Source organism: Aptenodytes forsteri, unplaced genomic scaffold (genome assembly GCF_000699145.1).
Source record: "Aptenodytes forsteri isolate BGI_AS27 unplaced genomic scaffold, ASM69914v1 Scaffold694, whole genome shotgun sequence".
NCBI lineage: Eukaryota > Metazoa > Chordata > Aves > Sphenisciformes > Spheniscidae > Aptenodytes > Aptenodytes forsteri.
The window spans coordinates 91,873-117,596 of record NW_008795733.1 but is presented as its reverse complement, the minus strand read 5'-3'; the positions used below and the strand labels follow the sequence as shown (position 1 = coordinate 117,596).

Here is a 25,724-nt window from a genome sequence, read left to right as displayed (position 1 = left end):
GCGGGGCGCGGCCGGCAGTACCTGGAGCTGGAGCTGGGCCGCGGGGTGCTGCTGGTGCGGGAGCGCATGGACCGCGAGGCGCTCTGCGAGCTGAGCCCCGCCTGCTTCCTCAGCCTGGAGTTGGTCATCGAGCAGCCCATCGAGGTGCACAACGTGGAGGTGGAGGTGCTGGACATCAACGACAACGCGCCGCGCTTCCCCCGCCAGGATTACCATCTGGAGATCAGTGAGTCCGCTGTGCCCGGGGCCCGCTTCCACATTGAGAGTGCCCAGGACCCTGATGTGGGCACCAACTCTGTGCAGAGCTACCAGCTCAGCCCCAGCCGCCACTTTGCCCTGGACCTTAAAGGCTTTCAGAGTGGCAGCAAGCTCCTGGAGCTGGTGCTGCAGCAACCACTGGACCGGGAGCAGAGTGCCCTGCAGCAGCTGGTGCTCACTGCTGTGGATGGTGGGGATCCCCCCAAGTCTGGTACGGCCCAGATCTCTGTGCGAGTTGTGGATACCAATGACAACCCACCTGCCTTTGACCGCTCCACCTACACCGTGAGCCTTCTGGAGAATGCCCTGCCTGGCACACTAGTGGTCAAACTCAATGCCTCAGACCCCGATGAGGGCTCCAACGGGGATGTGATCTACTCCTTTAGCAGCTACACCCCACAGAAGGTGAGGCAGCTCTTCAGTGTGGACCCACATTCAGGGGAGGTGCGGGTTAATGGTACCTTGGACTACGAAGAGGCATCCTCCTATGAGATCTATGTGCAAGCCACTGATCAGGGCCCTGTCTCTATGGCTGGGCACTGCAAGGTGCTGGTCAACATTGTGGATGCCAATGATAATGTTCCTGAGGTGGTCCTGACCTCCCTGTACAGCCCAGTGCCAGAGGATGCAAAGGCAGGAACTGTGGTGGCCCTGATGAGTGTCACTGACCAGGACTCAGGGCTGAACAAGCAGGTGAGTCTGCGTATCCCTCCTGGCCTCCCCTTCACACTCAACTCTTTCAAGAACTCCTACACCTTGATCACCCAGGGCAAACTGGACCACGAGAAAGCAGCAGCCTACAACATCACAGTTACGGCTACTGACTCTGGGAGCCCCCCTCTCTCCTCCCAGAAGGTGATCTATGTGGAGATCTCCGACATCAATGACAATCCTCCACACTTTGAAGAACCTGTGTACTCAGTTTACATTCCTGAGAACAACCCCCTTGGTGTCTTGCTGTGCACCATCAAAGCCACTGACCCAGATGTCGCTGAAAATGCCTATGTATCCTATTCTCTACTAGATGGGGAGATTGAAGGGCTACCTGTTGCCTCCTATGTCTCCATTAAATCTGATAGCGGCAACATGTATGCTGTCAGGTCCTTTGACTATGAGACACTAAGGGAGTTCCAGGTGGTTGTCCAGGCTCAGGATGCCGGGATCCCACCGCTGAGCAGCACTGTCACTGTCCACATCTACGTGGTGGATGAGAATGACCATGCTCCACAGATTCTGTACCCTACCTCAACCAACACTTCAGCAGCCCTGGAGATGATCCCCCGCTTGGCATATGCTGGATATTTGGTAACCAAAATTATAGCCATCGATGGGGACTCAGGACAAAATGCCTGGTTGTTCTTCCACCTGGTGCAAACCTCAGATCCAGGTTTGTTCAGGGTAGAGCTCCATACTGGGGAGATTAGGACTACTCGCAAACTGGGGGAGGACATCACACCTACTTTCAACCTGACGGTGGAGGTGAGAGACAATGGAGAGCCACCGATGTCCTCATCAGTAGCCATCACTGTTGCCGTGGTGGACAAAGTTTCCAAAATCATCCCTGATACAAGAAGGCACTTTAAAACTCCGAGCAATTACTCAGAGATCACTCTTTATCTCATTATCGCTTTGAGCGCCATCTCCTTCGTTTTCCTTTTCACAATCATTGGGCTTACTGTTATCAAGTGCTACAGATACAGTCTGTATGGGGACTCCTGCTGTGCAGGGTTCTGTGGGGTCAGAGAACGGTGCCCTGCTGAATTGTACAAGCAGGCCAACAACAACATCGATGCTAGGTTGCCCCACGGTTTAAAAGTACAACCCCATTTCATTGAAGTGAGGGGCAATGGGTCTCTCACTAAGACCTACTGCTATAAGGCATGCCTAACTGCAGGATCAGGAAGTGACACTTTTATGTTTTACAATACCTGTGGCCCAACAGGAACTACTGCTCCCTCTGCAGTGATGACTGAGAGGCATCTGACAGGACAGAGTGGGCAGAGTGCACAAAACCTGATCATACTTAAAAATGACTCCATTACTCCTAATGAGGTGAGGCTACGTTGATAAATGGTCAGCACAGTGCTCTGAGCAAATCTGTACTTAAGCAGAGGTTCAAACTGGAAAACTCAGATTAAGCATCTTCCCTTTTGGGCTCACTGGGCTCACCCAGCTATGAAACATGGTTCTAATGAATTCTAATCTGTGCAATACATTTTGTTTCTAGGTAAATACTGGGACTTTCAGGGTCCATTTGGTAAGTTCAGTATATGCATCTGTTGTTTGAGATTCACTTCATTTTTGTGGCGTTTGCTGTATAGAGTATTGCCTCCTTCCCTTTTCTTTTACAGATCTAAAATTGCCTGCTGCCACAGAGTGCTAGGGAATGACACATGTGGTCTTAAATTTTTAATGCTAAAACTAATATTGCAGGAAAAAAAAATTTTAAGAAGTGATTAGCCTGGAAATCAATAGTTTACTTTATGGCAGTTATAGGTGTTTGCTACTACGTTGATTTCATACCTAGGCAAAGCTGTTGAATTTAGATCATTGCAATAATATTGCTTACTAATGTGGGCATGCTTTAGTTGTCTGAAAACTGCGATCCCTCCTTTGGTAATGTTTGTTCTACCCAGTGCTGCATGTCATGCTTTCTGGACAGTGACAATCCAGTGACATCTTTGTAGAGAATTACAGCAAGTTACCATCATTATGTTACGGTGTGACAACTTCTAACCTGCTGGGTTGCTACTGAAAATTGTTTAATACCTATGGTTTGACCAGCAGTGTATTAACCTTTTCAATATTTTCCCACAGTGAAGAATTAACGGTTGCTTTATGCTAGCATACAGGCAGTCTGCAGTTAGTGTGTGGTTTGCATGCTCTGTACAGTTTCCTTTCCACACATATTGGAACGAAGCCGAGAAGCAGTCACAGGAGAGGCTAATTCTGGTTCACAAAAGGAAAAATTTGCAATTACTGTGTGTTGTTTGTACCCTACAATTGTGACAGACATAAGATCAGTTCGTGCATTAATGTGTGCTATGCCTCCAGACGTGGGAAAGCTAGGGGAGTAACTGTGGTGGGATAGAAAGGAGCCTGACTTGTGTATTCTTGCCACAGAAATATAACTTATTTCTTTATACTTATTCACATATGAAGATATTAACATCTTTTGCAACTGTTGTTTAGTTACACAAAGATGCACAAATCTTAAGGACTAGCAAGCCTTCCATAAAAATGCTTTTAGAGAGTCATGATCATCCATTCAAAACTAATCCGTTTAAAATTAATGCAGTGTTTTTTCTATAAACCACAGTGGCAGGGTATGGGGGAGGTGTTTTTCCTTTTTCTACACAGTTTTTGTACCTTAAAATCTTTCTGAGTATAATAAAATGCCTGGAATCTGTTTGATATAGGAGGGAACATGAGACAGACTCTATAAGCATGTAAGCTGAAGAATCAAAGAGTGAAATATACACCTTAAATCTGATTTTCTGGGGAAAAAAAAAGAGGAGCAATAATTGAAAGTGGCTTCACTTTGGATGCAAGAGCAGTAGGAGATTAGTTTAACAGACAGATTCCTATCACATTTTAGAGATCACTCCATTGAATGCAATGAATTAGCAAGTTTTGAACACCAGTGCAGAGCAGGCAGCGGCAGCAAAGCCAGCCCAAACTTGGAGTGCAAAAGTAGAGAGACATATAGAACAAACTGATGAATGCCTGCCTGTGTGGCGTTATGATCCAAAAGAGGAATCAATTTTTCAAATAGTTCTGTATGATGTAAACAGAGGTGAAATTCTGACAAGTTCTACTCATCACAAGTTCTTTTCTTAGGCCTCTGCTTCTTAAACGGTCCCATGGTAGTACATATTATGAAGATGTATCAATGCCAGGTGTACATGAGAAAATGGGTGAATGTAATGGCATTCACTAATTACTAGTTCCTAGCTAATTACATACTATAAAATCTTGTCTTTCCCTTGTTTCAAGCTCAGCATATGCACTGAAAATGCCACCCATTGCTTAGCAACACTGAATTCTACTTTTTAAGGATAATGATCTTTGTGTTATTAGTTCTTCAGAGAACTGTGTTTCTCTTTTTAGGTAAAGTGAACTTTCAATCAGTCTTTAAAAGCCCACGCCTTCACCTATGAAGCATAGCAACAGGTATCATTGTCCTTGCATTGATTTAGAAAGTTAGTCTCTGATGTGTATGTTACTTTTGGATAATGTGAACGGGTTTTTTCCATTTGGTTTTTTTTTTACAGTTTTGGGAAATTGATCTTCTGTTAGTTGTTCAGTGATGAAGGTGGAACCAGGTGAATGGGCTTTCTATGCATGCATGTCATACGTAGGGTTTCACAGAGGGTAATATTTTGCAAATGTTTATACAGTGAGAGGAAAAATATTTCAAAGTTATTTGGGATTAATCTCAGTAACACTCGATGCAATAAGGTCTTAGTCCTTTTCATATTTACTAGTAAGGTCAAAGATGTTAATAATTACTTTACACTAAGCTGTGACTGACTTCATTGGGTCATTAGAAGGATGCAGTGGAAGGGAAAACCCAGGGTATTAAGGTTAGGTAGGGAATTCTTTGTATCTGCTGAAGCGCTGATTCCCGTGTGACTATTCTGACTTGTACTGCTAGCGTAGTGATGGTGAAATGGAAGATTGTTTCTGCAAGACAGCCTGTGCTTCTGCATTCACCCTGCTTGCCTGTGTGGTCCTTTATAGGTTTCTAAGAATATCTCAAAACAAGTGTATTTTGTAGAGGAAGAAATGTACTAACACAGCTGCACTGAAAACCTTAGAAACAGTTATTGCTGGCAGGAGTCTGGTGAATAAGGATCAGAACGTGGGGTTAATGGGTATCGCTCTCTCATCAGCTAAATAACTACTGCAGGGTGACCAGGCAGGCAGTGTAGGCAAAATATAGAGATAGCAAAATACTGTGGCTTCATTGCTGACACTGTGTGAGGTTATGGGCAGCCTGGATTCCTGCCTTTCGAAAGGGGGGTGCACGCAGATGTGAAGGGGGGGGGTGAAGATGTGATTTTTTTACTGGGCACTGCTGCAGTGATGATCCATCATTTTCAGGAAAGGTTTCAGTACTTTAGTCTGGAGTCCCTTTCATCATATGCCTGTAAAGATGCCAAGCGATATCCGAGTAGTTAGTATGTGGTCCTTGGTTTGTCTTTTCATCTCTTCCGTCTTGTTCTTAACGTTCTGTGCGGTTAAGCTCATTCATTATGTCTTGCGTCTCATGACAACCTTTTCCCTTCAATGCAGGGAATAACAATCAAAACAACATATGTTTTAACTGAAGTTTTCTGCCCCAGAAGGCAGCCTGGCACATTCCGAATGATGAGTGGGCAGTCTGGATACTTGATAGAAATAGATATCAGCTCTTCTGATTATACATTTCCTTGTACCCTTTTTTGTGTGGTGACACAAGTGGCTGACAAAATGTGATGGTTCATGTAATGTTCATAAATAAATTTGCGTGGTGCTCTATGCACGCTTTCCAGAAGGAACAAAAGCTGCACATTGGTGATGGTAAGACCCAGGGCTTCACTAGAGTTTTACGGCTCTTTGTTCTGCTTCTGGCTCTTCCTCTGTATTTTGCACTTCAAAACCAGCTTGCTAAACACATGGAAAAAAACAAACAACACTTGAGCTGAACACATCTTGATACTGCTTTAAAACGCAAGCATGTTTTGAAGTGTCTAAATCTAGTAAACCCACAGCATTGTCAGGGGCAGTCTTTCCAAGAGATTTCTCACAGAGGCTTTAAAGGTATTAATGGTGGAATATCTTACAGTCTCAGTTCAAGAACTTAAGCCTTTAAGAAATTCTCCAGCCCCACTGACATTGTAAAGGTTAACTACAAATGTTTGTTCTTTTGTTTAGTGGCAGTATCTGAACCTGTTGTGCTAAGCAGGGACAGTGCTCTGTGCTTCAGGGCAGTCGGACTCTTGGTTTGATGCTTACTGCTGTGCCAGCAGAAATTTGCATCCAATATTAAGCAGAGGAGTTTTCCTTCTCTGGGAACTCATTAAGTATACTTTACAGATGCACTTGCCTGTTCTTTCACCTTAGTTTTCTCAGAGTTAGGAATGCAAATGAACACTGCCAGGAGGAAAATCTTTGGGCTTCTGAATTACACCCTTTTCCAGTTTCCATTCTGATTTCTTGTATGATAAACACATGTTCAGTCTATAAATAGTTTGTTCTCCACATCAAATTAATTCTAAACATTTACAGAAGGAAATCAGGAATAGAAGCCTCTGTTTCCCCACATCTGTCAGCATCATCTCACTGGAAAATAAGCAGAGCTGTATGTGGTCAGGGGTTCTAAAAGGCCTTTTATTATTGCTTCGAAGCGGATGTATTTGATAAATATACCTTATGTCATTCTGTCGTGCTTTTGTGTGGAAATAGGAAAGGAGTGGGATGCTTTTAGCAGTCTCATCATCTGGTAGCTGTTTGTAAATGTTTGACTCACACTTCTCTACCTCAAGCAGGCCCTGTTCTAACACCCACTGAAGTCAATGGGAGGCTTTGCATTGACTTTCATGAATATGGGATCAGGACAACATTAAAAAATTTTAGAAATTCCTTCTATCCTTGGGACAAATCCTTACTGTGTTAAAGTATTAGCTAAAGAAGAGGACTGAGCAAAATGTTTGTAACAATGTATTTTTAATTAAATTTATTCTCCATGAACCAATGATATAATTCTTAAATTAACCCATGCTGTGCAATTTGAAAACAACTGTGTGAAATTTTGCATGAGCTTTTTTGCTACTAAGGTGGCTCCATTTTATATTATACATTCACGTTGTTTATCAGACTTTCAGTAGGGTTGGTTGTTTCTGACTCGTGACATTAGTGCTTGTGGTTCTGTGGTTGGCAGAATGTAACCCTGGTGCCTGGAAGAACCAGCAGGGGCAAACCGTTGGCATGAGGTGTTCACCTGGTGCAGTGACAACTGGCACCTGGGCAGATTTTGACTCATCTCACAACTATGATGATGTGTGCTGTTACTAAATCAGAAAAAGCAGGTGATGGGAGAAACAGGGAATGGTTGATTACTTCTGTGCTGGATCGTGTGATTTCCCTCACCTCCACTGTTGCGAGGTAAGGACAGGACCACTGGACTTGATACATGGCTTCCAAAAATCTCTGAGGGAAATGGCAAGCTAAGGTTACCTTAAAGTTAGTCGAAAGGGCTGGCGTGTGATAAACAGGGTCTTGTAATGAGTTGGGAGCTGGGGAGGGTAAAAGGAACAATAATATCTCTGTCAGCATTGTGTGACATAGCGACAGTATGGGGATACACAACTGGGAAGCATCTGGACCACTTCAGAGTCTGTATTCTTCTTTGTGCTTCCTCTCTGTACTCATGGTTCCTGGCCAGCTGTACCTTGTCCTGGTGTTGTTGATTTATGACACAGCTACACTTCTCACGGCAAAGTCTGTGACTCCTTTGCAGAGGAGCCAATTGACAGCTCCTGTGCAGACTCTTGTCCTGTGGGACTGTGCTGAAGACACTGCTCTACTTTGAGATCGGCCATATCGTGTTATGACGCAGTGACTGCGTGTTGTGTGACAGCACACGTCAATGTGGCAGGTTTCAGTGGGTGGTTTGGTAAAGGTGGACTGTTGATAGCCACAGATGTAAGCCAACCCAAGCATGCAGATTGTGAATGCCTGATGGATCTATAAGAAACAACACTGCTGCATCTGAACTGGGGAAAGATATTACTGAACAGGTTTACTTCTTCTACTATGCTGTCGCTTCTGCTATTGGTCATGCTTTTTACTTTTCTCGCTCCTAATTGCCCAATCTCATTTAAAGATGTATTGAAACAACTCTTCTCTTACGACCAGAGGATCTTAAAGAATTACAGTCTGTAACAGAACAAAAGGAGAAGCCAGTTACACTGACAAAATTGGAATTGCACCGATTTTGCCAGTTGCAGGACATTGGCCTGTGATAACACAAGTGTGGGACAAAGACAGGTCTCTTGCTGAGGCCTGAAAGTTCCCAGTCAAGCAGTGTGCACATGGTAAAACTGGGTAAGAATAGGTTTAGACAAAGGCAGACTGCTGCCCAACTGCCTGCTCTTCCTATGAAGACTTCAAAAAGTAGAGAAGTCCCAGACATTGAATTTTTCACAGTTGAAAACAAAAGACAGCCCCTGAAAGGTCTGAAAGTCAACTGTGGCAATAGATTATTTCCACCTCCAGAGTATATTTTTCTGATCCGGTCCCCTCCTTCCTTCTTCTGCTCCTCTGGGAGCAGCACTACAGCCCTGCCTAAAGAGTAATAACAAGTAGAGAACTGCTTGGGAGTAGCCACAAGATGCCACAGCTTCTGGATAGTAAAAATTGAAAATACCATAATCTCCTAATTGCTGCTGTTTCTGTTATATTGACATGGTGAATGCTGGTCCATGCATGTGGAGTGAGTGAATGACGAATTTCTAACTGATGAGTTTCTCCTGCCATCATCACCCATTTATGATCTGGTGTCTGAAAGTTCCCACTGCAACAAAACATAGGTTTTTTTCTTCTAGCCAAGAGCTGGAAAGCTCTCAGCTGAAAACCAAAAATCTATATACTGTGAGCGAGTGGCTGTTTTCCACTTTCCTCACTCCTATCTAACTCGTGTCAGACCTTTCCAGTTCTTTGATGTAATCTCACTTCATTTGGGCTTTGCCTGGGACTGTGGTAAGATTCCTTCTTCTCACACTGCCTATAATCCTGTGCAAATCAGTAACCTGCACCTCTCCCATCACAAAAAAGAGCAAAGGGGCTTTCACCCCACCCCCAGCCCGGCAGTTCCACTGCTGTAAGAAAATCCCCAGCAGAGGAAAAGCCAAATCTTCTGGTGTCAGCACCCTTCATACGTCAAGAAAGGCAAACTCAGGAGAGGGTCTGATCAGTGTGTATTATTTTCTATCCTCTTTCATTGGCTATTACTGCATGGTTGACTTCAGAGTTGCTTTGACATCCCTGGGACTGGGGCCAAAATGGAACGAATCAGAAAATACTGGAACCATGCATAATGGGCTCCTTGTCAAGCCACTTTCTGCTAACCTCAGCAGAACCTGAGCATGCCAGAGAACTGGGGGCTAAATGGGAAGGAAATTGCTAGCACAGATGTTTGATGTGTGGTTGCAAATAGCAGCCTCCTCCCTTTTGTGTAACTCGGACCATAAAGAATACTAGGATGCGCATCATCCAAGAGCACCTCACTCTTGAGTGATGCTGGACCCCGGAAATATGGTGATAGAGTGATAGTGTAAGTTGTAATTGCTCCATTTTTATTTGAATAAAACCTATTGATCCAGGGAAAAGCATACCCCAAATCTCAAGAGGAAAGACAGAGTTGGCTTTAAATAATTCAGAACATTCAACACTTTCTTCTTCTCTTTCAAGTAATGGGACAAAATTCATTTCTTATCTGCCTCCAATAGCTTGAAGAGAATTAAACCATTACTGTCATATATTATTTGTGTGTTTGGCACTGTACAAGACACACCAGGAATGAGTGTAGTCCATTATGTTTCTGGACATAAGTTCTCTCTTTGAATTCAAGTGCCTGAAGTTAAGCACTGGCTGTGATATCACCTACAGAATAATGACTTGAGAATCCTGAGAAATAACCTTGTTATATGCTTAGGGCTTAATTTTAAAGGATCTGAGCTTGCATTCATTGGCTGTAGTTGAAAATTATTGTGATGGTCCCCTGACAACACAAAAGAGATTTTCTGGATTTTGATCAACAGAGAATTTCTTAATTATCTCCTTATTTAGCAAGCCATTCTGCAGCAGATCAGCGTATGCTGAGGTTTGTTGGTCAAAGGGTATTGCTGGCTATTTTCCCCTTCCACCTGTTATGCCCTCTCATGAATATGGAGAATGTGGTAGTTCTTGATATTATGAAAGAACATGTCTGCCTTTGGTAAAAGACTTTCTTCAGTCTGCAAATCTGATACAATCTAGTGCAGTCCTCTGCAGCACGCTAAATGGCAGCAGAAACCTCACAGCAAACAGACTACCCTGCATGTCCCCTTCACAGGGGGCTGTATTTTATACGTCGTTAGGCAGATGCTATTCAGCGCAGGAGCTTGAGTTTCCTCAGCTTATCAGGTAAACAAACAATGTGTATTATGGATTTATGATGGTTTTTTCCCCTATGCCCAGAATGTTGATGAATGTACAAAATAACTGTCCACCAGTTTCCAGTCTTAAATGTTCCACAGAGATCATCTCTAGCCAAAGGCCTTGGCATGCAAACCAGTTTCTTTTTTGCAGAGACAATCTCTGTGTGTCCGTTTGAAAGTTTCTTTAGATTTGTGGATTTGGCAGTTCTGAATATTCACAAATATTGAGTAGCTCCATCTAGACTCTTCTGACAAAATTAGCCAGATGCATATGCTTTTCAGCACGTCTAACATACATTAACAACATTATCCTGGGCTTTTGTTTCTACAGCCGAAACACCCCAATCCTGACTGGCGCTACTCTGCATCCCTAAGGGCAGGAATGCAAAGGTACGTATGGTGTTTCCCCACGTGAAGGGGAATTCTGTCTTTGTCCTCTGTGAAAAGGACAAAGCTGTCTGGCTCCTCTGATGCCCTACGCTGACCAGGTCTGTACGCTGAGATGGAAAGCACCTGAGTTCTGCTGCTGTCACTTCCAACCTCCAAGTGTTACAGATTCAGTCTGACTGCATCTTGCGCTATCATTATACTACCATAGATCTGTGGGCGTTTTGTGTTTACCTCCTGCCTTTTTATACATTGACTGTCGAGGCATAATTGCTCCAATTATTGAATTATTTAACTGTGATTATACAGTTTTTGTTTACTTTAAGGCTCCCTGCAATCATCTATGCTGATATGTTTCAAGACTGACTGCAGCATTGATGTGTTTTCCATCTTGTCTTTCGTTACCATAAAAGTATGCTGCTCCTGCAGTCAGTTTATTAACCACATGGTGCAATCAAGATGATTAATACAGTTTAAAGGACATTTTGAAGATATGAGATGGATTTTCAAAGAAGGAAAAGTGAGGCTGTATCCAAATCTCTTTAGACATCTTTGAAAGTCCTCTGCCTAACATCACAAGCAGACTCTGCTATAATTTGCTACTCTGTACACCTGAAAAAAAAGAATTATAAAATTGTTTTTGTAGAGCCTAAATAAAATAATATCTTTGCTCTCCCTTCCTGAGCAGATTAGAAAACTGGTTATATATTCAGGTGTAATCTGACATGATTAATAAGACTACCTTGCAGGCTTAGATGTAATTATAAGGCTGCAGTAGTTCCTAGTGGCACTACAAAGTGCAAGACAGTATGCTTTTCCCAAAATTGTTGGTGCAATGGGACTGTAGTCATCACCTTTTATCCATTATCCACAGGGCTGAGGAGTCTTCATAAGGTTGAAGTCCAAAACTCAGATTCAGACTGTCCATCCCTGAGGCTGTGCTTCATGTGGGTGAGGGCACAGTGTACCTCTCCAGCTGGCTTTGGGCTGCTGTGTAAAAAGGAACCTAAACCTCAGGGACCAGAAGGAAAGGAAGGAAGAAAGAGCAAGCTTGATTCTGTGGCCTGTTGGGCAAACTGCTTTCCTTCTGTTATGTTCCTGCTGTGGTGGGTTTTTTTAATCCCTGACTGCTTACTGCAAAATGAATAAACAGTCTGGGGAGCAGGATCCTGAAGCAGGAATTCTCCTGCTTACCCAAGCATCTTACCTACGGTCCTCAGAGCCAGGCGTGCTCTCGTGTATTCCCAACATGATCCTGTGGATCCACGTTCCTTTCTATACAGAGTTCAAGATCTTGCCTGAAGTTACTTGAACAATCAATGAAAAGTCAGAGCTCATTTAAAGCAATTCGTGCACAAGTAGGGGAGCTAATGAAGCCTTTCTGGGAAATTGTATGTGTTCCTCTCTCACATCGATAGCCCCCATCCTTACCTGAAATCTCAGGTTCTGAGCCTGTGTGACCTGCCCAGGTGATGATTTTCATAAAACGCTAATTTTTAATAAAACTTGCAGAAATTTGGTATCCCTAGGACCCTTGACGTCTGTGACATTTGATTGAAACCGCCCATTAAGTTCAACTGGGAGTGTGGAAGGGAGCTGAGAAGCAGATGAGCAGAGAGCAGGGACACGGTCACAGAATCCTGTTTCTCTAAGGAATTGCACACAAATACTTGCTTAGTTTTGCATTAAAAGTAGCAGATTTTTTCTTTTCCTTCCATCTGAGGTGCTGGCTAATAGCAGAATTGGTGCTTTCAAGGCCAAGTGCTCACGACGTACTGTAAAATTTGCTGTGTTAGTTTCTGCATTTGAGAAAATGTATTTCTCTTTCTGAATTGCTAATGAGAAGCACGCAGTAACCTGGGAAAGTGGCATCTGTTAAAGTAGCATAATGACAGAAGCTCAGAACGAACTCCACCAACTTTTTATCATTTGCTTTAATGCTAATACGTCGTAACAGCAAAGAAGGTGTGTAACTTCCTTGTTAGCGACTTCCAGTCAGTGAAAGCAAAGTGTCCTGCAGGTATGTTTGTTTTATAAATTATGCCACAACTGTGTTTTAGTAAATATTCAAAGATAACTTTTGCAAGGCAAAATAGCTAGTTCTCCAATGCTCCAGCAGAATTTGCTAACATCATGCAATGCTATAGCGGTAGTTGCACAGCAACAAACAGTTATGACCTTTGAAGAGTAGCAAGAAAAGGTAATGTTATAAAGCCCAGGGCAGAGGGGAACTGTATAATCTAACTATGATATATGCTTATTCAGTGCTGTGCATATGGAGGAGGCAGGAATCCTACGTGGAGGACCAGGAGGGCCTGATCAGCAGTGGCCAACAGTCTCCAGTGCTACTCCAGGTAAGGGTGTGAAAATCCAGAATATATGTGAGGAACTACTGTTAACTTCAGTAGACCTCCTCATGCTTCCATCTTAGTTTTTGTTCTGTTTTGTGTCTCTGAGTGAAGTTCTTGTAAATTAATCTGTGGAATCTAAGTAGAGTGGAATAATAAAGCATAAAATGCATCTTTTTCTTTACTCAGTCTCAGAGGAGCACTGGAGATAAGAGTCCTTGATCCCAGCTTTCACCCTGCCTTTGGAGGTTATTGGTTTGTGTAATGGAATAGTGGAAGGGCTTCAGTTCTGATGTGTGTATTCAGATTCAAAATCCTTGAGTCTAGAGCTGATTTGCCCTCCATTTCAAAAGAACAGTAAAACTGGGGTAGGAGCTTATCAGTTCGCCCTTTGTTATTTTTACAAACCCAGTAAGTCTCTTTGAATGCCTCTTCTCATTTTCTGTGGTGAAATCAGACCTATTTTTTTTTGCTAGCTATTTTCATTCACTAGTACACGATGGTGGAAACTAAACTATTATTTGCTTATCAACATAAATGACCAAAAATACATTTTAGAATGTAGCTTCATTTACTCAGTCACTGACTGATGACTTCACAGCAGTCAATAAGAATTGGCAAAAGGTCCTAACTGAGTTAAGAAAAGAAAATCACCTCTGTCTTTTGTAGTGCAGGCAATAAAATATTCTCACTTTTTATGTTGAGGCAGGAATAATATACAGAGGTAGTGGAGCAGCCAGTCACTGGTGTGACCAGAGGTTTCAGTCATGTCCAAACTAAGCTGTCAACTTAGTGGATGCCCTGTGTAGGGTTGTGAGCCCTGTATGACAGCTCTGCGAGCATTATGAGTCCTCCAGAAATTCAAATGAGGAGAGATGTTCATATCACAGAGGCAGGTCAAAGGCCAAGAAGTGGCATCTCTATCAGAGAAGATGTGAGAGCTGCTTTATTTAATACTTTTTGGTGCAAAACTTTCCCTTGACTTAAATGGGAATTTTACCTGGATAAAGGGCTGAGGAGCAACTTCAGGATTTGCAATCACAGTTACAACATATCCATGAATTAATGGTGCCCAGCAAAACCTGCACTGGTGTTGCAGAAGAGTTGTCTGCAGAAACAGGTTTGAAATTAATATAATATATAATGGGCCCCTAGGCTATAATTACCTGGGTTTTGTGTGCTCTTCCTTCTGTTGCAGGCTTTGCAGGAAGACACAGCTCGTGCATGTTATGAAGGGCACATAACTGTTGAGCTTGCATTTGAAAATGTCACCACAAGTCACTCTAACCTTTACAAGGGGTTCCCTCAGGCTTTTCAGCTGCACTAATCATCCTTGACTGAGCACTTAGTGTATTACCTTATTCCAAGTTCAGTATGGATGCAATTCAGTGTGGATGCAAATACTCACCCTCACGTTTGCTTGCGGGTAATGCAGATTTCTAAGTACCTGAATGTAAATGCAAAGGTAGGGTGGTCCTGTCTTCTGAGGAGGTCTGTTGGCATTTGGGTCCCAGAACCCTGTTCCACTATCTGAACTCCTCCCTGCTATTCTTTTTGGGTCTTATCATTTTAGACTCACTTTGGGAACCTGAACATCTCTCTGTTTGAGGAGCAGCAGTAACCCTTGGCTCTTACTGCTCCATGACCATGCAATGAGGCACTTGTGCAATGAATGCATCCCTGTCACACACACTGCTCTGTATGTTGGTGGCTATGTAGGGTGGAGAAAACTGTAAGGCATAGTGAGAGGAGAAGCTGGCAGGAGGCCCTGTGGAGCTGGGCAGCTGGAGAGGTGACAGTCCAAGTGCCAGGGCTGTTTATTCTGGTCCTTGGACTGAGCATTGTAGATCATTGTTTCTCTGTGGTTTTTATTTCTAGGTAATGTGTTCAAACAGGTTTCAAGAAATATCTTCAGCCACAGGAAATTTTTCTGCCATACAGGAAAATGTGACTAATTAAAATTGCATTACAGAATACCCACACTAGTTACAGCTGCCTTTAAATCCAATTTTTGTGACTCAGGTTCCTCGTAAATGAATATTTTTTCTTGCACAATGAAGACTCATTTGTTTAGTCTTTGTCTACTCCGAAAGGATTAGTGACCCTGACATAACATTAATTAGTCCTTTTTTTATTGGGTTTGAGGTAATAGTCTTCTCTTGTAAGCAAAAGCTACAGATATCCCTGGTCCTTAACAGCAAACGATAATAGGCGATTCATAGGGAAATCTCAGTTAGGATTAGTGATTGTGTTAATTTTCATAACTTAAGTACATCGTCACGCATCACATTTTCAGCAATTTACTACCACTGTTTTAGACTCCTATCTGCAGTTTCCCACAAATATCTCTTTCAATGCTTCTTTCTTTCTCTGGTTTAGTTTCAAGACCTGTAATGTTTTTCATCAGGTTAACATACACAACTGATGCTTTTCAGAAGAGATTGAACTCATTAGAGTCAATTGCAGTCGATTGAGACAACAAATGCATTTGCTCCTGACATAGTATTTGCATGTGAATGGAGTGCACCTGTGTCCAGATAAACTCCTAGATAAGCTATTTGTTTTCTCTGTTATCATCAGCATACTGTGGCAGCTGCAGGTCTCGACTTCTGATTACTAGAAACCACTTCCAAGTCTGTTCTTTCCACACATTCTCCATGCAGTTGTTTTAGTCAATTGATTAATCCCAATCAGTTTGTCACTAAACCATTCATTTAATTTAACAATCCACGAAAGGTACAGATAAGATGCCTCACAGAGACAGATTCAGAGAGTTAATCAGTGAGAGCATTCAAAGATGATGTCATAGGAACACTTTAAGAAGGATGAACAAGTCAAGTGTTGAATCAGTAACTCCTTAATTCCTAACGCGTAGCTGTACTCAAACATCACACAATGTTCAGCAAATATGTGTTGCCCAAGCAAAACCTGGTCCTCATTTGACTGACAACACTCCTATTGACGTTATTGCATATTTCACCCATGCAGGGGAAATCTCGATCTGGAATTTTTAATTTGTCTTTGCATTTTCTTATGCACCAGTCCAATAGTTTGTAGGTTTGTAGTCAGGATGCTTCCAAGTGAAGTGCGACAAGAAGGCTCAAACTCCCTCTGGGTAGAGGACAGCATGGGGTTTAGCTGTCTGGGGCATCTCATTTGTCCCTCACATGCTATATAGTGAGTCCAGGAAATGCAGACAGATTTCTGGTTTCTGCTCTATGTCCTTCAACAGATTTGGCAATTATATTAGACTTTCTATAGGCGACCACTAGTCTGAGTGAACTTTATTTTCTGGATGCCTAACTCGGAATAACTGGGGCTTGATTTGCAGAAGTGGTGGGAGGCTGTAATAGAAACTAAGATGAACAGAAACTTTGCTCTAAACATACGGCACTGAAGACTTCTGAATAAATCAGACCTATGCATAATTCAGAGCTTAGAACTAGTGGGCATTAGACAAATCGGTGTGTACTTCTGTGCTCCAGGTTCCAATCTACGAAACAGAACCGGTAATGCAAGTGCTTCACAAAACAGTCTAAAGACACATTCATAGCACATATAAGACTCAGGAGAACGATAAGGTTTTGTGATGAAAAACAGCCACGAGGAATTTTAAGTCCTCTATTCAATGTAGGCTTTATATGTGTGCAGTAAATAGGGCAGTGGGCCACACACCGCATATATAGAGGGGAAAAATATACTTCCATCCAGACAACTCTGTAAACAAAAGAGGAAAGGACCTCATGAAAAAAATCTGCATTTGAAATTTGGAACCGTGTAGGTGAAGACTATGGGTCAAATACTGGCATCACTGAAGTCCATGGCAAATAGCCACTGACTTCAAGGGAGCTAGGATTTCAGTGGTCTGGCCTGAAATATGCTAGAGGGGAATATGCACAAGGGACTGAATTAAGGTTGCATAGACAAATGCAATCCTAAAATATGCTAGTTTTATGCTTCTGATCTTGCAGTGATAACGTTCTTCTAAGTATATCTATCATTTTTGTTTCCTTTTCCCAGGTAATTAGAGAGGTGGTAGCCTTGTTTTTTAAAGCACTCTTACGAAAAAAGCAATTATATTGTGTGAGAATCTACTGACCTCAACATGGGCAGTTCTCCATGCTTGATATTCATGGTGCATATGTTTATCCCTTGAACTGGCCAAGTAAACAGCAGTAGTAATATTGGCTGCTATTCCTTAAGAGAAATAAGCAGGAGAGACAGGTTAGCTATGGGTTTCATAGCTACTTGAAAAGGCAGGGGAATATTATAACCAAGAAACCCAGAGATCAACTCTAGGTCTGAAGAGGACTGTATGTGCTATATATTTATGTGTATACATATTTTTTTATATATATATATGTTTGTATATATATAAAATCTTTATACAAAACTGTATATAGCTCCTTGTTTCCTGTCACCCCAAGCCTGACTCTTTCAACGTTTGCCCTCTGAAGTTTGTGTCTACCACAGCTTTCCTCTCTTATTCAGTTTTTCCTGCTGTTCCTTACCCCCTGCCTAACTGTGACCTTTTTACACATGCCATGCTAGCTAGGGATATTCCATGCCCATATACTCTCAGACTGTCCTGAAAGACTGTAGAGACTCTTAGGTTTTATGCTGGGAACTACAGTTGCTCTGGAATAGATTTAAGTTGCTCTCGGAGGATGGTTCCTGCTCCAATCAGCTGGAATGTAGAAGAGGTCCATCGATGGGGCATGGGCTATAGAGTAAGTGATGAACACTGAAAATTAAATGAGAAGCAACTATAAATATGGCAAATAAGCAAAATGATCTGAAAGGTAAAGTCAGTCTTCCTAGTAAGTTTTATACTGCTGGTTTGGGGTAGAGTGTTGGGAATGGAATGACTGTGGGAAAGCTGTGAGGAAAGGGAAAGGGGATGCTTGTGTGGATTTTAAGAAAAGTGCCCAAGAACGCATTGATAGGAGAAGAAATTATTATAATTATCTAGTGTAAGTTGTGGTATACACAGTTCTGTGTTTCACAGGCTAATTTGTATGTCAAGCAAGTAAATCCTACTTGAATAAGAACGTTCTGTCAGAAAGAGACACTTTCTTCCAACGGAACAGTATGAGAAGGGCCCAGATGAGAGATGGGGCATTAGTGTAAGCGGGAGAGATCTGAGCAGAGAAATCTAAGGACGTGAGGGGGGACATGAGTAAAAATCTTGGAAGAGGAAGGTGAGCACAGAGGATCTGGTAGAGGGAAACAATTGGAAAAGGATGCTAGGAGGTCTGCAGGAGGCAGATAGCATTGGGAATGGTACAGTGTAGACTCTTAAGTGACTACTGAGCATAGGTCACTGGAAAGAAGATTGGCACACCGAGACTGGGTAATAGACTGTGATGAGGGGGACAGAAAGCCACACTGAAGTTAGTTGTTCTTTTCATGGAATAATCATTTGATCTCTCTCTGTCTTTGCGACCATTTAACATCAGCACAGAAGAGAATGAATGTGGGTTTTTTTTTTTAAGTTTGACTCTCTCACTGTTGCAACAGATGCTGTTCTTGAAATTCAGCAGGCATAACACTCCGGTAAAAGCTCACAGGGGACCACAATACTGTCACAAGGCTCTTGGCTTCTGAAGTATTTTTCTAAAAATTCAGTTTAAAGAGAAAGAGCCTAAGAAAATAACTGAGTGCTATAAGACCTCAGGTGCAACATATTTCATATGATATGGCTTTACATTGTGGTTGTAAATGGAGAACAATTTCTTCTTAAATGTCAGTGAGTTTCTATTCACCTTCTTCAAATGACCTTCCTTATCTACAGAAAAAGGGGCTGATTAAGACTCATCAAGCAGTCACTGCAAAGAATGTGCAGGGGCGAAAAGTGCTGCTGCTTTGAGACTGGTAAAGGTTAATTTACAAATAACGGCACAGAACACTGGTCTGGCTTAGCTTTCGCAGTTCATTGATTAAAGCTGTAAAAGATAATAACTGATTAGCAACCCAGAATACAAAACTGGGATCTTGGTTTGTTGCAGAATGTTGCAGCTGTTTAAAATGGAAGGAGCTAGAAAATGCAACTGTGCACATCTGTATCCTTTATACTTATTTTAATCCATAACCAATTTTCTATGAAATTTCATAATTTGAATTTTCAAAGCCAGAAATACCTACATATCAAAATACCAGCTCTAAGAACCATACCTAAGTGGTCTAAGAACCACTGTGATAATATATGTAATATTTTTAAAGGAGAAAATAGGGAAAATACAGAACAGCCAAGTTATTCATGTTTGTCGTGAAAATCAGTCTTCAAATCAGTGATATAATAAATGTCCAAAATGAAGGTCATAAGCAGTTTAACTAGTTCCTAAGCCTACATCGTAAAGTATCATAGAGATTTGGATCACAGCCTCTTGTGATCATGGAAAAAATCATCCCCATAAAGCATACTAAAATCGGTATTTAAAGCTGTAGTATCTCTACCAGCTCAGTAGAGTCTGGAGAAGGAAATCACGCCAGCTTTCTCATGTAGATGCAGAGCAATGACACTATACTGAAATAGAAATAATCTGCTAGGACCATATAAGGCTAAATCCCTTTCTTTTATCTCATGTTTTGACCTTGGTCATTGAATTCTCAAGTTAATACCGTCTAGTTGCTGAGACCTTCAACACGATGCACAGTCCTCAATTTTGCTCCTACTCCAAGTACGCTTTATTCCCAGGATGCTCCCTGTATACTTCCAGCTCTTTGGCTTTCCACTTCTGTTTCCTCCATTATCACCTCTTTCCTGTTACCTATCTGTTTTGCCAAGTATGCACCTCTCTCTTCCCTATTTCTCTTCAAAACTTGTTTATTCCTTTCATCTAACGACTCTGGTCTCTTCCTGCTCATCTGTCCACTGTGTCTCCCCTCTGCATTGTTATTCCAGGAATGCTGAAATGTAGATCATTGGCTTGGCCACACATCACCTTTTCAATATTTCACACTGAACTAAGAATTTTCTGTGATAAATGCTTCTCATTTCTGACAGCCTGATGGGAGCTGGAGAGGGCTGAGAATTTCAGATGCTGCTTGGGCTGAAGAAAAGCATTTTGAAATCAGAAAGATTTTTCAAAGGAACATGTCAAAAAATGTAAATATTTTAATGGCAGATGCAGCTTGACATACTGATTATTATTTTTTAAAAGCTGATGACTGTTCCAACCAGGAACTTGTCTGCTTTACCACATGCAAACTATAGTTGAACCAGCAATTTGGGCTTTCAGTATTTGCAGCCAGGACTAGGTAAATGAATAGGTTAGTTTAGATTTCTGTTCAGCTGAGTGGGCAAAGAAAGGAGGGGAAGATAGATTATATTATACAGAAACTGCAGTCATGATTTGGCTACTGTTAAATTTACTTTCTGTTATTTTGTTATTTTCCTCTTAGCTCCAAAAAACCCATGACTGACCTGAAATAGAATTTGTGATCTTTATCACGGGGTTCATTATTTTTCAGTGGGGTGTACCAAGTAAATTAGATGACATTGGATGAGAGATTTAATAGTGTGTGATGCCTTAGTCCTTGGAGACTCAGTGTAAGGGGAAAAAAAAAAGGACTCATCAGAATTTGAAAAAGGCTAATGCTGGAAACTTCACATTTGTGTGGTCTGTTTGTCTTGATATATTTGACTAAGACTTTGTTTTCATTTTGACTGTGAAAGAGAATGATCTTCAAAGAATTTATGTCTCCATATACTGTGGAGAATTCTTGTTTCCACCTGCTGCAAAGATTTGTGAGAGGAATTAACCTTTTTCATTAGCCCCAGGCAATGCAGAAGGCATTTGTGCATCTCGTCATTTAGTCAAGTCCCTGTGCACGTGCAGCCCTTCCACTTAGATTAGGGCCACATTTGTCCCTGACTGGAGCCAGTTGTTGAATTTGCCAAAGTGGAGATGACCACGTCCAACTTCTGATCTCCACATGGGGTGATTGTTCCAACGCAGATTTCTTGAAGATCCATGTAAGACTGATAGCTCCAGCTGAGATACTAATAACACATGAAACCTGCAAAATTTCCAAAACCTGGAATAAAATAAGAGTAACAGGAGCAAAAGGTTAGTGATTTTCTGTGACTGAGTAATACGAAGCAGGTGTTCCCAAACTGTGGACAAAAGCTGCTGCAGCTCAAGACTTTGTCATTTTAAGGAGTGATAAAGTAAGAGATTTTACACAAGCGGTTTAGCTGGCTAGCTGGCTATAATTTCTGTATTTAGGTGCTAGGAGAAAGTTTAATGACAGTAACTCCTTGTCTACTTAATTCATCTCTTCCTATAATAATCTCTTTGCTTCCTCAAAAAGGAAGTTACAGTTGCACCTAAAAAATGTTTCTCATTTGATAGCTGTTACTAACTCTACTCTTTGTTTTAGGAAGAAAGTAACATCTCTTGAAAAGTACCTGATTTTGATTATGATTATTATTTTGATTATAACTTTGTTATGTCTATAATGGCCAATAGTTTGTTAACTCTTTTGAATCAAACACCAGAAACTCCAGCTAGTTTATCACGTGAGCCACCCCGATTAACCTACCATCTAGAAGTTAGTCATACCCCAGATGATGCTGTAACTGAGCAAAAAAGCGGAGGAACAATACTTCTTTCAAAAAAATAGATTTGCCAGATGATGTGATTGATTCCTAGATATCTGGTAGGAAATTATTTTATAAATAAAATGAAGTCCAATTTTCAAATCTGAGCAACTTTTTCACTTGTCCATTGCTCTAGGCACGTGCTGCTTTGTGATCTTGGTAACAATACCAGGGAGTTTGTCCTGCATGCCTACTGGTAATATTCTGTAGCTACGCAGAAGACATGGATTTTGATTCCCACCTCTATTATTTTCTCAGAGGTTTCAATGAATAAATAGAAAAATCACTCACTTGCAGCTGTACTACCTTGGGTTATGATCTTGTCAGAACTTATAAGCTAAACAAGTGTTTAGCAGGTCAGTACTTTGGGGAATTGATGGTAATCAAATTGTTTCCACATGAGCTCACAGCTGCTTTATTTTCTCCCTGTTGTGCCTCCCTTTTGTGTTTGCCTTTTGGGGTTTTTTTTCCTCTTTCTCTACTTAATTTTAGTCCTTTTAGATTTTCTTTTAAGAAAATCTACTCAAGTAAATGTTAAAACAACCTATCATATTCATGATCCCAGAGGAATTTCAACCCTGTTATCTCTTGCAATATACAGTTCACTGATAGAAAACAGGTGGATAAAATAAGGAAGGTTCTAAGCAATTCTAAGAAATTTTGATCCGAAATGTATGTATATCGCAAGCGATGGAAGGAGAAGAAAGGTTGAGGGAGTACAGACCACTCTGTGATATTCCATCTTCCCCTAATGGATGTCTGCCTGTGTGCAGCACTTTGCTGTACACAAGGGTCATGAATGTATTTTTCATGTGTTTATTTTTGTAACTGGGCATTGCTTCAGCATCTGTTATTAACGTTGTAGTGTGGCAGTGCCTCTCAGGTCAGATGGCACTACATAAAGCCCATACAAATAGCAAAAGACAAGCCTTGCCTTAAGGAACTTACCACTTACATGAGCAGGGCAGACAAAGTCTGGGAACGCAAGGGAAAGGGAATGATCATTATCCTGGTTTAAAAAGGAAAAAAAACCAAGGTGCAGAAAAATTAAAATTATTCTTATCATCGAGTGCTCTTTGGCCACGCTGAGGACTGGATCAGCATCCATCTGGCCCCAGATGCTCTCACTGCAGCAGGGGTGAGCAAAGAGTAACAGAGCTGTGAGCCTGTTTCGGGGCATCCTTCCCTGCTCCTCTCCAGCCTGCTGAGCCATAGAGAGCCTGTTCGGTCAGGGCTTCCTGAACACTTTGTGGTTGTTGTTTCAGCCTTTATGTTTCACTGCTGTGCTTACAGGCCCTTTGCCTGTGATGTCAGACCTTTAGCAGCCCTGCTTTTAAAGAGGCAGGCAGAGGCTGCTTCACATTCCTCTCGTCTATTATGTTTCTTTCTTTTGCACCCCCCGATCTCTTTGCCTTATCCTTGCTTTGGTGGGACTGCCGGAAGAGAACTGGGCTGCACAAAGCAGAGAAAGCAATACTGCAATACTGTGCATACTTTTCCAGCAAACATTCTAAGTTATGTAACATTGACCTAGAGATGCTGAATTTATTTTGAGAGCTAAACTCTAAACTCATTCAGTCATTACTTGTGTGCACTCAGAGGGTGTAATGAGAGATGTAAAACAGTAATAGCAGCATGCAAAGGCATCCCCTTCATTATGGGGATTTAATTCTTAGAAAATCAAGGCTCTGGCTGTGGAGGGAATGAATCTGAGTGCAGCTTCTCTGCTCTTGTCTTGTATAATTACAGTCACCCATCCCTAAAAGCATCCCCTCTTAGCATGCACATACAGCTAGCAAAATAAATGGTTTAATTAGGAAGAAAAAAACCCCACAAACCCTTTGTGATCTTGTGGAAATTGTTTCTGTGTGTTTGTGCTGAGAAAAATAGCGTGCTGCTTCTACTTGCACAGGTAGATAGGACAGGTTCAGAGAAGGCAGGGGAGACTTGGTGCGGCCTGCGGGACCTTGTGCAGAGCGTGCACACCCCAGCTCAGCACACAGTGCCAGGATGAAATACCAAAAGGCAACCAGAGCAAAACAGTTAACAGCAGCAGTTCATCCCACGACAAACGCTATCAAGGAGGCTGGAGCTAGAATAGAATTCATTGGTAGTGGTTTGAGCATCATGAAATTAAATTGCTTATATTTTGATTGATTTTGTTACTAGGAACAGAGCAAGCGCTTCATTTGCATTTGTTAGTGGCCCAGTTCTGTCTTGTGCCTGCCTCCATGACTTGTTTTTTGACTGTTAAGAAAAGGAGCTGTTGAAAAAGCAAGATTTGTTGACTGGCAAGCAAATCCTGTGCCGATGGATTCACAGGCTCTCTTGGAGCATGTGCTATGCTGTTGCATAGAGTGGGGTGGGGTTTGAGGGGCTGCAAAGGGAGTTCAATCTCCATGCAAAGGTCAGATCTCAGGCCTGTAATATTGAAGCCCACACAAGACAGGCTGCTGCCTGGGCTGGGAGTGGCACTGATTAAATACCTAGTTGTGCAGCTCCGTAGGCTCACTTAGACAATTAATGGCAAGAGAGGTCCTCTACCCTTCCCTTGCTGCATTCGTCCCTGTGGTTACTAGAGCTGGCCGAGGGATTTTGCCTTAGGTTATACCTTCTTATCCTGTAATCACACCTCCTTGGCCTAGTGCCTGGTCCTATGGATTGCTTATTCTAGCTAGGTTATTCAAACCTTGCAAAAGAAATACCTAGTTATTTTCAAGAGGCAAGCTCTGGTCTTCAAGTAATTTTAGCAGGTTTTTCACATTCAGATTTTCAATACACTGGGAGGCACTTGGAAATCAAGAAACCATAGACTGAGCTCAAAAACAATCAAGAAAGTCCTGAAGCTTCTTTAGTTCTCTTGATTCAATTTTCTGATATTTTTGTTGCACATAATCACTTGAATACGGTAGCTGAGCTTAAAGGAAGAACAGGATGTTGTAAGACTCAGAATAAAATCAGAGGGGTTTTGAACAAAGGCAGCAAGTGAAAAATGGCAAAACCTGTATTAAAAATATTATCATAATACTAAAAAATGTAGAATGAACAATTCCTCCCGCAGGTTTCCTTCAAACACTGCCTACAGACCTTACAACATTGCTTTTAAGACACAAAATCCAAACCGGATTTTTCATTACCAAGGAACGTTACACATTAAACACATCTCAGGATCTGCAGTTGCAAATTACATTCTCCTCTCTCCTGCTCTCAGTTTTTCACTGTCGTGTGCTGTATTACTTTTCCATGATCCTGTATGGTCCCAGGAGCAAAAGGCTGTCATTTTAGTGGTAAATCAACTTGCATGCCTATAGCGGTGTTTAAGTGGTCATAATTAATAAGTACAGTAACTGAATACTTTGTCTTCAGTGTTCACCATACCATTTCAAACTGCTCCCGTCGTCATCTCAGACAGTATAAGCAGACAGACTGTAATGGTAAGCAGTGTCCTTTCCAAATGCCTGGAGTCAAATGTATTCGGTCACATATAGAGGATAAGCTGGCCCAAAGAAGTAACCTGCAACTGCGGCATGCATAGACTGTCAGCAGGAGGAGTGTGCTAGCACCACACTACTCATTAGGTTTCCAAGGGATTTGTTCTCTCTAGTTATCATGCATAATGTCATCTCTTCATGACAAAAATTACCTGTTCTTGGTAGATTATTATTTTGCTGCAAATTTATGCTAAGTAGGTAGCAGAGTCTCCCACATGTGTAGCTGGAAACAGAAGAATTAAATTAATAACATTAGTGTCGGATTATCTGCCTCAGTTACTCCCAGACTTCACTGCAGGTGGGAGAAATAAAGCAGCATGATAAACATAGAATCATAGAATAATTTGGGTTGGAAGGGACCTCTAAAGCTCATCTAGTCCAACCCCCCTGCCGTGGGCAGGGACATCTTCAACTAAATCAGGTTGCTCAGAGCCCCGTTCAACCTGACCTG

General features: G+C 41.8%; 1 protein-coding gene across 1 annotated transcript in view; it reads left to right on the top strand.

The window, feature by feature from the left end:
* LOC103902517 (protocadherin alpha-C1) overlaps positions 1-25,724 on the top strand; it is an 86,377-nt gene that overhangs the window by 33,509 nt on the left and 27,144 nt on the right. Inside the window, exons 2-3 of the mRNA XM_019473204.1 lie at positions 10,774-10,832; positions 13,095-13,183. Coding sequence (XP_019328749.1) covers positions 10,774-10,832; positions 13,095-13,183 — 148 coding nt within the window. The remainder of the gene's footprint in view (positions 1-10,773; positions 10,833-13,094; positions 13,184-25,724) is intronic.